We start from the raw sequence: 12744 nt of genomic DNA on the forward strand, positions 1-12744 counted from the left end.
TAAGCCATATAAAGCCTAATCTTTCATGAAATTTAAGAAACAGCCGTTTTAGTCCCATACTATGTCTTTCAGCACACTCTCAACATCCAACGACAATTTAGCCGTTTCAGTGCCATACTATGTCTCTTTCAGAATACTCTCAACATCCAACGACAGTTCAGATGAATTAAAAAAATACAGGCCTAACGCCCAGCACAAACCTGCCCCCTACCACAAAAATTATAAGGAAAATTTAGCAAAAACACTAGAGAAAAGGCCCAAAATCGGAGCAGTGATTTTCTTTCCATTCCTCTCTTGCTTCCTTTGCGCTGTAGATTGTTACAGGGGGCAAAAAAAAAAGAAGAGGGCGATGTGAAAAAGCACGAATCATGATGCCACTAGGTCGGGGATTTCTGCTTCGACAGATAACAAAGCTGTGTGTACTTTTTCCACCCAATTATCGAGCCGACAACGCAGGGATTTGATCTGTGGTATCCCCAAAACCCTCGGTTGCACCCATGATACATGAACTGTTCCATCTACTTGATCGATTATGCCCTCAATAAGATGAACCTGCAGTATAAGTTTCAAATGTTTATAATGTTGTGTAAGAAACCTTCAAATATCAATAGCATCAAGAACAACACAGAGAAGAGCAGGTAGTGGCATACGCTGAATACTAACCTTAGCATTTCATGTTAAGACCTATATATCGAGATAAAAAAAAAACTTGAAATAATTTATTTTGTATGTTCTCAAATCCTACAATATTAAGATATAACAGCCAATAATTTTTATTTTTTTGAAAAATGACAGATATATTCATACTTGAAAAAATACAATAGGGACCAGTAGTCCCACTGGATATACATAGTATGAAACACCCAGGAGAAGTATCATTTTTCCTCCTGGAATTCAACAAACATCTTTACATTTGACTTTACAGATACAGAGGCAATACACAAAATTAACTAGCATTTGAGCTGCGCATGAGACTCAGGTGCTATAACAGCCAATAAATGCTGACTTGGATTTTTAGTTTAGCTGATTCAGGTTTTAAATTCCATAAATTCTTGCTATTAAAGTACTAGAGCTAGTGACGAATGAACAACGGGATCCAACTTTAAGGATATAAGTGGCCTTCTACGTTTTATCTTTTGAAGCTATATAAGTCTCTCCTAGGTTGAGAGAGACTTGTATATGTCCGACAGTAGTTACCATGCCTCCTAAATGTAGTTTCATCACGATGTCAAAGGTTTTTAGCAAGCATGCAAATCAGATGACACAATCGACAAGCTTATAGTAGAGTAGGAAAAACTCAGCCATTAATGTTCAAGACAATTTTGCAATAGCATGCAATACTTGAAAGCACAAAGTTGCCTAGAAAAGACTAACTCATTCCTTCCACGGGGATCATAACGATTTTGAAGACAGTGGAAAATCAACTATTAAAAGACCACCCCAGCCTAGTTACCAAATTCGGATAAATCTTTAAAAAAATCCGCGAAAATTTTCCAGAACTTTTTCTTACTGAATTATTCATGACTTTCATTGTTGCCTACAAAAATCATTTCTAGAAAACAATTTTAACAAATAATTGACAATTTAGGAATTTATTATTAAATAGCTGGTTGTTTTAGGGTTTGCATTAGAATAGAAAATAATAATTAATAAGTGATTTCAGTTTACAGAAACAAGGACCATTGACTTTGGGATCATCAATTTTAAAACCTAGTCAAACTCAGGAGAGTGGAGAGTTTGGAGCTGTTCAAAAAAAAAAATCCGGCGATTTTGGATAGCTTTCAGTTTAATCATGTGGTTTCTTCTTGCATATTGTTTAATTGCTTGCCATGAGCTGTTGTGAGTATTTTCAGTTTCTGCTGCCAGGAAGTACAACAAAATTAATGATAAGTATTTCTAATTTTTATTCTAATTTCTAAATTTCCTGAATAGTATCATTTTTTTCCAAAATAACAAATAATTGCAATTGTTATTTTTCCCAAAGCCATGTTTGGTAATCGTGGATCCAAGAAATTGAACTGCTGTAGAAGGAAAGAAAAATTACAAATTTGACCGATGCTTCCACAAGTTATTCAACTAAACGAACTCAGAATATGACAGAAATGTGTATTTGCCTGACATGAATTGAACAGAATCATAATACACACTTACAGAGAGGCTTTTCATAAGAAGATATTCCACATCTTCTACAGATAGTCTAGTGCGTTCTGCAATGATATTTAACGGAATTGTTCGGTCTTCTGAAGGGCGGCTGTGAAAAAACAAGACATGGTCGGAGTCAGAAATACATGGGCTAGAGGACGATGAGTGATGAAGTTCACCATGTAGCCATAAAACAAGTAAAGACAAAACTCATAATAGAACCCTGCCGCTGAAAAGTTCTTACCTAAAGATGATTTCCATCAAACAAAGAATGTTAATTTTTTCCAGTAGCTTCTTCTCGTTCGAAACTAATGCAGGTTGTGCACTCAAAGCAGCGTTATGAACACGACAGAGTTCTTGATACCGAACTAAATCACCAGCATTAAATGCCTGCAGTATATAGTAAAGCCACTCCACATTGGTCCCCGAGAGGCTTTTTATCTGCAGAAGTAATTGTGGGACCTCAGAACCAAGACAAGTGACTTACAATACAAAGTAAAAAAGCAAGAGCACGAGTTTTGGAAAGAGCTTGGCTATTCTAATGAACCTCCATATCTTGAAAGAAAACATACCTGAAAATTGATTACCTACCTCCGAGGAAACAATGCTTTCAGTCAATTATAACCAAATATACCCATGCTTACCAAACATAGCAATAAATACAATGCATCACCTAGTTATGAATACCGTTTTGTTCAACGCTTCGTTTTGGTCAGTGATATGGAATGTACAGTGTTACACCCGTTTTAAAGTGCCATATTGGAAAAGAGACTACGACTAAAAAAATAATAGTTAAAAATTATTAAAAAAAGAAGAGAAATTGTTAAAAAAGAAAGAAAGAACCATCATGTAAACCAAGTTTAATAAGAGCATTCAATTACATAAACCATCAAGTTTATTGCAATACAACGATGAAATTAAGAAAATCTATTCGTACAAAATACTGAGTAGCTAATTATAAATATTACAAATAAAATGAAGGTTGACTTGTTCAAATTTCTCACAAATCAAATATCGTTTCTCAAATATAAGTCATAATAAGTCATCTCCTAAGGACTTTCATAACTCGGATCCTCATATATAATTGAATGGTACCCCCCCCCCCCCCCCCCCCGGTCATCACCACCAACAGCTCCACAATCATCATCATCGATATCCTAACCTTGGGCGCGCACAACAGCAACAAGTTCTTCCACTTGTTGCCAACCTAAATCCTCTGTGGTGAAAACAACAGAATCATCCTTTGCTATCCAATCCATCAAGACATCAAGATTGTCTAGGCCGATGGAATCGCTAGTGGTTGATGACTTCCTCCTTAAATCCCTAGTACAAAATTTAATAAATTCAATGACTTTAACTACAAACTTAAAAGTGTGATTCATTCTTGAGAAGTGAGAATATAAATTAAAAATATTTCTAAGGGGCCTTAGGATTACTCACTTACCAGGGGACTGGCAATGTGACCGGTCAAAAGCTAATAGAAAGACCAAATCAAGAAACCTTCAACTGAATCCCCTTTCCAAATTCTCCAATCCAAACCAAGCCTTCTTATATATATAGCTAAATTGATTGCACTAAGGAGATAAGACCAAGGTTACCTGGAATGCGGTTCGTTCCAGTACGCGGTACGGGGTACGATGGTAGTCCAGTACGCAGTACGGTGAGGGTATATATATATAATTTCATATATTTTTACAAGAATGTCATTCCATAGGACACACTACACACATTTAATACACACACTACACACATTTAATACACAAAATATAAAAACCTCGTGTATGTCATACATATTTTTTCAAAAAGAAAGTTCCCGTTGGAATATATGAATATCCTTCCATAGTCCATACTACATCCATTTAATAAAAAAATAAAAAAGCCTCATGTATGCCCTACATATTTTTTTCAAAATAAAGCTCTAGTTCCAATTCAACCCAAAATATATAAAATTTGTAGCTCTCTCCATCTCTCTTCTAGTTTATATGCATCTCTCTCTCTTTCTCTCCCGCAGGTCGCCGCGGTTCGTCATTTTTGGCAATCCGGGTCGTTAGTGAACCACGTTTCGGATCGTGCGACCCCGGATCGCGGATCGGAGGGCGGATGGTGAATCCGGTAACTGTGGATAAGACACCAAATCCACCTCCAAATTGAAAAAGTTCCACTGAAAGCTCACAATCCACTCCACTTTCTAGTTAATTCTCATAATGGAATTGGCCACACTATCATACTTAGCCGGGACCATCCTAAAAAGCCCCGACAAGTTCAAACTTAGAGAATTACCACCACACCATTCATCCATCCAAAAACTAATATTTTCCCCATTACCCACTCTAAATTGGATCCCCACTTGAAAATTGACGCTAATCTTTCTGATATCTCACCAAACCAATGTTCCTGGAGATCTAAAATCATCCTTCCATCCCCCCAACCCCCACACCCCCAATCCCCCCAAAATTGGAGTCATATTTAGCCTCAAATATCGATCTCCAAAGGCGATCCTTCTCCTCTCCAAATTTCCACAACCATTTTTCAAGAAGAGCCATGTTCATTAATTTTAATCGTCTAAAACCAAGACCCCCTTCTTTCTTTGGCTTGTACACGGCTTCCCATCAGACAAGGTGATACTTCCTAGATAACTCGTCATTGTTCCACCTGAAAGTCCTTTGAAGCTGTTAAAATCTCTTGATGACAGACAAAGAGCAATAAAAAACCGCCATGTACTAAATTGGGAGGTTAGCAAGCATAACCTTGATCATGGCGATCTCCCCCCCCCCCCCCCAGCGGTAATAATATTTTCTTAATCTCTTTTCTATTCTCTCAGAATCCCAAAGACAACTGGCTGGCCTGCCAACACACAGCAAGAGACCTAAGTAGGTGTTGGGGATCGATCACGGTCCTTGTTATCATTTTCCTCCATACTGACGCCCATGACAGCTGACTAGGCAAAGTTAATTGTTGACTCATCACAGCTTCATAGCATCTTGAACACAACCTTCAGGCTTTTGATTTTCCACCTATCAGGACAGCTAAAAATTAGGGCACGTGTATTGAAGGTGAGAGATTTCCAAACTAGGACGACTGATCAAAATTCCCTTAATGAGACCTCGGGATCTGGCTGCTAAGAGCACTAGCCAAAATTGTAAAAAGAAAATGAGAGAGTGTCTCCTTGACAAAGAACACCAGAGGTTTTAAAAAATTTACTAGCAGAGACGTTCGCTGGAAACGAAACTCAGGCTGAGGACATACAGCATCCCATCCCTCCACACCATCTTTTTCCAAAGCCCATTCTAATCATAAGGTAATCAATGCACTCCCATTCAACTTTGTCATTGGCTTTTACCGTGTCAATTTTACAGAGGACACCCTTCCTCCTACACTGGTGGTAGAAATCACACATTCATTAGCTAATAAGACTCCATCTATGATTTGTCTCCCAACAATAAAGGCACCTTGGACTTTAGAAATAATACCACCTACCACCCAGCAAAGCCCATCCGCCAGCACTTATGCCAAGATTTTATAGATAGTTAGATACTACCGACGAAACTAATCAGGCAGAAGTCACCAAGTTTATCCTCCCCGTCCTTCTTAGGGACAAGGGTAATAAACATGGTTCTCTCCAATATAGAGCTCCATTTACAGCTAGGATAGTTTTGGACCATCTTAAGAATTTTATCATTTCGTCTGTTCATCCGAAGGGTTTAAAAGCGCTTTGAAAAATATTTCACACCAATAAGTTTTTTTTTTTATGATATTCCACACCTATATGTTTTGATATGACACTCATGATAGTTTGTCTTGCTTCTATATTGCCTACTAAGTGCGTGACAGATTTTCAAGAATCACTACTAGCACACCAGTCTTACCTGACCAAAACCATACCATACAAAATCTCTTCCACAAAAGATGGCTGTTCTAAATCAATGCCTAAAAGATTGTTTATTAGCATGACAAATCTACCATAACGAGCACAGCATTACCAACTAGTAAATGGTAAAGGAACACATATTCCAATGGCAATCCCATGATCCAGAAAGGAACTTATTCAAGCAAGAAAACGATTCCCAAATAAAGTCAATGAGAAGCACCACAGTTAAAACTTCAAATTACAACTCACAACTCTCTCTCTCTCAAAAAAAAAAAAAAAAAAGGAAATAAAAACTTCAAATTACAAAACAGACACTCTGAAATAAGATGTCACTTACGATTGGGTGAGCTAGCAGTTCGCCAAAGTTGTATATGTTATCGCCCAACAATGCAGAAAGGGACAAGTCAAATGCCAAATCCTGAAATAAAAATAATATTGAAAAATTAGAAAGGCATCATACAAGCTGAGGCAAATCTTCATAATGCAATGGCTTCTCATCGCCTTTGAGAAAACTTCAAGCAGAACTCTACATTAAACAACTCAAATGCTGAAGATGTAAGAGAAGGCTGTTTTGGACCTAAAGTGCATCCATTCAATTTGTATAATGCAGATCTGTAGCTTGCAAGGAGTGTTGGATGTATTTTAAATTTTTAAAGAAATATGAACACAAAAAGAAAGAGAATAACCGTACTATCAAATTCAACAGCAAAAACTTGCCCTGTAGCAGGAAAGTGCACTCCCGGGACTTTTTTCTCCACTCGATCCATTCAACTAAAACTCTAATTTATTTCCTTTCACATCACTACACAAACCTGATGTACCATAGGATACTAAGTTGAACTGGCAAACAGGATTCAATATTTTTCCCACTTTTCGGCATCTATCGAATGACCCAGTCCATATGTACACATCCCATTTTAATGCATGAGAAAGTATAATATCAGCTTAGACACATGAAAGAAATTGAGTGAGAAGCAATAGTGAAATCAAACAAATGGGTGATATTCTCAAAGATGAGTATAAAGTATTCTTTAAAATCCTTCCAAAGCCAATCACTGACTCACCGAAGCCAACTAGGCAATAGCCCTACCAAGTCAATCAAAAACTCCTTTGATCACCCAAGTCAATAGAGAACTCAAGGTGTCAATCATTGACTAATCTAAGTCGACTCAGTTCTACCATGGGCAAGTTCCCATCCGAGTATGAATTCTTTTAAACATAGATTTAAACAGCATCGCTCCTGATTGTTGCATTGAGAACATGTTCATGCCAAGGAATTTCTACTATCATCAACAAGCAATGTTAAAAATAAGTATCCTCAATCAGTCAAACACAAGCTTCAAATTGCAAGTTGCTAAAACAAAGTAAGAATGAATTTGCAATTAATTTCTAGGGATATGAAGTAAATATTATACATTAAATTGGTAATAGCATGAGCAAATAGGATCATCTAGAAGAAGAAGAAACTATAGCCTCCAATAATTAACTTCTCCTATTACAATATCCTTCTACGGATAGAAGCAATGCTAGTACCATCCGTGTCCAAGCATCCTTTTCTCATCCGTTTGCTCTGATTGGCGCAGGCGATGTGACCCATACCCCACCATATGGGTATCAAGTGCAGTTCCATCACTTGTGTCAAAGGATGCAGATATGATGCTAGCACAAATGATAATAGCACTCCTTACTTTCATCTTTTCCATATAGGCATCTGGGACTTCAAACCCAAGACTTAATGTTTAGATAGATACTTTCATACTAAGAAATTACAATGATCAGCCCCCCTTTCCTATACATTATTAGCAACCATTTCTTGTGCAAACGTATCTATAAGAGAAATAAATGTAACCTATTACCTATGTCATTTTTTGTTTCTGTAATGCCAAAGCAATTACGTAATCTGAAAGTACTTAATGCAGTAACCTTATTTTTTATTTTCTTTGTGTTTCTTTGGAAGGTCAATGTTATGGATATCTAATAGATTTCTTAAAACCTTAAATGGCACACGAGTGCTTGAATTGAGTGTATCCAACATTCAGGATGAAATACTGGCTAATGACAATCAAGTAAGTCAGTAAGGGGGAGGAGTGGAGGACCATCAATTAATGAAAAAAAGGTCCTAACATGTTCATATTGGGCTTCTAGCATTAAATATATGACAAAGAAAAATTTTTACCAGCTTGAATGTTTCTGAAAGCGACTCCACAGTTGTGTAAGCTAAATAAAGAAGAGCGCTTTTATAGAACTCCGCAAATTCCTGACGAGATTTATGGTACTGAGATGAAATCCAGTGATAACTCGCATAAACAGATGGATCAATATCAGTCATGCTATCCAGAGTCGTCTTCCCATCTTCTAGAAATTTCTTGCATTCCTTCTGTTCTCCTTGCTCAAGTTTGAATGCTGCTATTTGCATCTTTACATAGAGGATCGGCTCCTCTATCCGCATTTCCCTAGTGGCACGAAGCTTTTCAATCACTCCTTCAAGATAGGAAATAGCAGCTTCTTTTTCTGAATACCTTCGAGAAACTATGACCGCAAAATGTGCAAGCTTCAGTAGGTTGATCTTTGTCTCGAAGTCGGTGATGAAATTATGATACAACTTTATGAGAGTATCACCGGCCTAAAAGAATGTATAACAACAGCAACAACAATAGGTGTAAGAATCGGAAAAGATACAGATGCATAGAGATCATGAGTATACAAAAACATAAACTTTCATTAATGCTGCATCTTACAATTTAAAAACTGCAAGAAACAAGTAAATGAGGCAAAAAGTGAAAAACAAATATTCACAAACACAAGATAGAAAGAGGCAAAAGGGAAAAGGGATACTATATAGAGTCCAAAAGTGATATTCCATTTCCAAATAAATAGGGATTTAGCCAGCCTATTTAATAGTTGTAGATAAACCATGCACATATCTGACTAGTGAATCAATAAAAATTGATTTAGGAATAGTCATATAACAATCCACTTTTGGGTAGGTTTTCTATCAAACTGAAAGAAATGTCATCAAAAGAGAATAAAATGTAGCCGTTAAAAACATAGAGAGAATAAAATGAAGTCCACCACTCCACCTTAAAGCCCGAAAAGAGAACTCCTAAATAAAACATAAATAGCTAAAGGCAGACCATGAAAACCCCCATTCACTAAACTGTATCAAATTGAAGTAGCATCTCGGTTGAGATAAATCGCACTAAGAAATGAAACTGCTTCAATGATTTCAAAGATTTATGAAAATGAGCCCATAACACAGCACATCCGCAGAAGATTTGGAGGATTACACACCCACCTAATCACATTAAGCACATCATCCATTATTAGTAGTCCACCAAATAGAACCCACAAAACCCAAGCCATGTGATGTCTAAGGTCTAGAACCTCTACTAAGTCCCTGGCAGAGTCACCCACCCCTAAAGGACGGAGCATAAAACAATCAACATCAAAAAGAATTCTGGGCCAGGACCTCCCAGTTCCCTCCAGCATTCAAAACCAGGACTAATAAAACTAATAATGAGAACTCACACATTAGATGAACAATCAATAGATAGAAACTCAAAGGGAACATATGGAGATTTCAAAAGAAACATCCTAACATCCTACCCTAAGCTCAGCAAAAGACCCCACTTTTTTTCACATCCATTACCACACACCGCTGATGATAACCACATGCTACGGGATAGCCACTAGACATGTATCAATCGTTTTTTAATAGGCATCAAACTGATAAAAAAGAATACATACATATATAGACACAAACAAATACAAACGTTTAAATGTATAGGCCTTGTCCTAACCAAGAATGCTGCAACTTAACATCAGTATGCTTATTATTCGAATGGTGAAATTAATTTATTAAAGGAATAAGAAGGAACAACCATTGAAGCACGAATCGGGAGCGGGGCATAGGGGTATAGAAGAGTCTAAGGTTAGGGGTGCCATAGGAGTGTTTATGTAATATTTTCTTTATATGTTTTTCAAAATTCAAGTGCATCAAAAATAGTAATATCTAATCATCTTCATATAGATCTTTCAAATTTAAGTACAACAAAAGTTAGTATCTTCATTTTCGTGCACTCTTTCCTCGTCCCTTTTGAAGATGTCTTTGTGCTTGCTCCAATGAAGTACTTTGAAGAGTTGGAGGAGTTTGATGCAAGGAAGTTGGTGATATTGGGACTAATTGAGTAATAGGAACAGGTAGGGAACGTCATGGGAGCGGTTTCCGTCTCTTCAGGAGCGCCAAATCACAGTTCTGGAGCATGAGCAGTACCCATGAGGAAGATTCTACTTCTAAGGGAATGACAATGACCAAACTGGCCATGTAAGAGAACAACAAAAGGGAACTATATTTACAATTCCCTAGTCCCTCCATTTAATTTATAACTATCAGTAGCAATAAGCTCATGCCTATTAATCCCACTTTTCGCTAGTCAGTGAGCCTATATAGATTTGCCTCTATTCCCACGTATTAAAAACAATCCAAGCCATAGCTGATATTTCATCGGCCTCCTCTATAATAATGTCCGCAAGCCTCTCTCTCTCTCTCTCTCTCTCTCTCTCTCTCTCTCTCTCTCTCACCATCTGTGCCATCTAATGAATCGCACCAGAAGAAGACCAGGGAAGAAAATCCATAATTGCTAACAAAAGTCGCGCTTAAAAAGATGCAGGGAAATTCTCATCCTCTACATCACATGTAGAAAATCTTTTGTGGGTATTCCTAATATTCTATCATCCTTTGCCAGATTAGGGTCCCGCAAGACTGAACCAGATGCTTTTGGGACCTGATTTCAAGACCTCCTCTGAAAATCTTAACCAAACTCATTTCTCAGTAATGTCTGCATTGTTGATCCCAGATCCTAAACACCACCCAGTCGAAGTTCAACACGAATACACATAAAAAAAACTCCTTAACAACTAAATAAAAAACACAATCACCTTCTATCCACTAAATGCAAAACATCCCCTATATTCAGACTCCCTATGCCAGCGCCATCTCTACCAAGAACAACAGCAACCATCACTAATTACCACCAGAACTATATTTTCCTCTCACATTACATCGAAAAATCACATGTACACGGGTTAAAGACCTAAAGCGCCTAACTTCATCAATAGTCAACTAACCCATGCAAAAAACCCTCCTCGCAAGATCTGAAACCTTAAATCCCCGTCCAAAACATGAATTTCAATCCATTGCATAAACAATAAATCAAACCCTAACAGTATAAAAAAAAAAAACTGATGTAGAAATAAACTAAAACAAGAATGGCGGCAAATCATCTCCGGTACCAAACCCTAGAACAAATAAACCACAAAAAATAAAAAGACATAAATTCGAATCGCATTGCATAGACGGAAAACACAGAAAGTATCAAACGAAATAAACTAAAACAAGAAAGATGGCAAATAATCTCCAGTATCAAACCCTAGAACAAATAAACCACAAAAATGAAAAGCACATACATTCAAATCGCATTGCATAGACGGAAAACACAGAGTGGTCGTTTGGATACAAGGCTTTTAAAAACTTGGATTTTAAAATCCGGGATTTCACAACCTAAAACCTGAAATTTATAAGCTAAAACCTTAATTTCATAACCTAAAACTTGAATTGTACATTTTCAGGATTGTAAAATCTAGGTTTTAGCTTATATAACATTCAGTTTTTAGCTTACAAGATCCAAGTTTTAGCTTGTGAAATCCAAGATTTTAGAATCCTGGATTACAAAATCGACGTATCCAAACAGCCTAACAAAGTATCGAGCGAAATAAACTAAAACAAGAAAATTTTCAAATATCTCCAGTACCAAACCCTAGCACAGATAAACCACAAAAATCAAAAGGATATACTTTCAAATCACATTGCATAAACAGAAAACAGAAAGAATATCGAGAGCGAGAGAATGACCTGAAACACAGCTAGGGCAACGAACTGCTCGAGCTTGAGCGTGAGCTGGTGCCAGAGCTTCTTCTGATATAAATCTTCAAGCGAATTGTACCAGTCAGCGAGCTCCGGGTGCTCGTTGCGCTGAGATTCAAGGTACTTGAGAGCGGCCATGGAGTCCGGTGCCGGAAATTGGAGGAAATTCCGTCGCCGGAGTGAGGAAAAAGAGGGATTTGAACGGAAGGAGAGAGAGAGAGAGAGAGAGAGTGGGCTTTTGATTTTGTGTGAGGACCCAAAACCCTCGTTTTTCTCCTCTTTTTTCTGTTTCTATTCCTTTCCGAGTCCGCTGTGATTTTCTTTTTCCTGGATGAAAAAGGAAAAGTGAAATCCAATGGTGGTGTCTCTTCTTTTTATATATAGGGGTTTGATATCCGCACGGCTGTGTTTTGATAGTGGCACGAATCTCTTCTTCTTATACTTTTTAACCAGCTGTCAAAGGCAATATGTACTTTGGCGGGGCTACTGTAAGTGCCTAACACACGCACGATGCGATGTAAGCATCGCTGATATTCGTATCCCTTTTTTACCTACGACAGCCCCCTTTAGTGTATTTACGAGTCCTCTTTTACACTAGAGGTGGCTGTCCGAAGTTACTACAACCCTCACCTAGATAACCCGGGAAATGATATATTCACCCCCTTTTCTTCCACGGATCACCCCCTTGTAGTGTAAAAAGTGGAGGCATAAATATATTAGAGGGGATGTCCAAGGTAAGAAAAGGGGTGAATATACGGCTTCCCTTTTTGTTAATCTAGGGTATCCCTACGCTACAGTATATTTTAACTTA

The 12744-nt window shown here is 37.5% G+C and overlaps 1 protein-coding gene across 1 annotated transcript; it reads right to left on the reverse strand.

Moving 5' to 3' along the window:
* LOC143879367 (26S proteasome non-ATPase regulatory subunit 13 homolog B) lies at positions 1-12265 on the reverse strand. The gene is made up of 6 exons (XM_077381725.1): positions 11922-12265; positions 8187-8633; positions 6348-6428; positions 2387-2583; positions 2152-2251; positions 1-552 (listed from the first exon to the last, which is right to left on the reverse strand). Exons 1-6 carry the CDS (start codon positions 12069-12071, stop codon positions 367-369), a joined length of 1161 nt encoding a protein of 386 aa, XP_077237840.1. The 5' UTR covers positions 12072-12265; the 3' UTR covers positions 1-366.
* Positions 12266-12744: the final 479 nt, after the last annotated feature.

This window comes from Tasmannia lanceolata, unplaced genomic scaffold (genome assembly GCF_043159265.1).
Source record: "Tasmannia lanceolata isolate RefF3 unplaced genomic scaffold, GAP_Taslan_0.1 ptg000002l, whole genome shotgun sequence".
Lineage (NCBI taxonomy): Eukaryota > Viridiplantae > Streptophyta > Magnoliopsida > Canellales > Winteraceae > Tasmannia > Tasmannia lanceolata.

Coding starts and splice junctions, on each gene's coding strand:
- LOC143879367 (XM_077381725.1), bottom strand. CDS start 12,071: ATGGCCGCTCTCAAGTACCTTGAATCTCAGCGCAACGAGCACCCGGAG. Junction 8,634..11,921: donor TTGCCCTAGCTGTGTTTCAG/GTCATTCTCTCG, acceptor ACATTCTTTTAG/GCCGGTGATACTCTCATAAA. Junction 6,429..8,186: donor TTTCAGAAACATTCAAGCTG/GTAAAAATTTTT, acceptor TTTTTATTTCAG/GATTTGGCATTTGACTTGTC.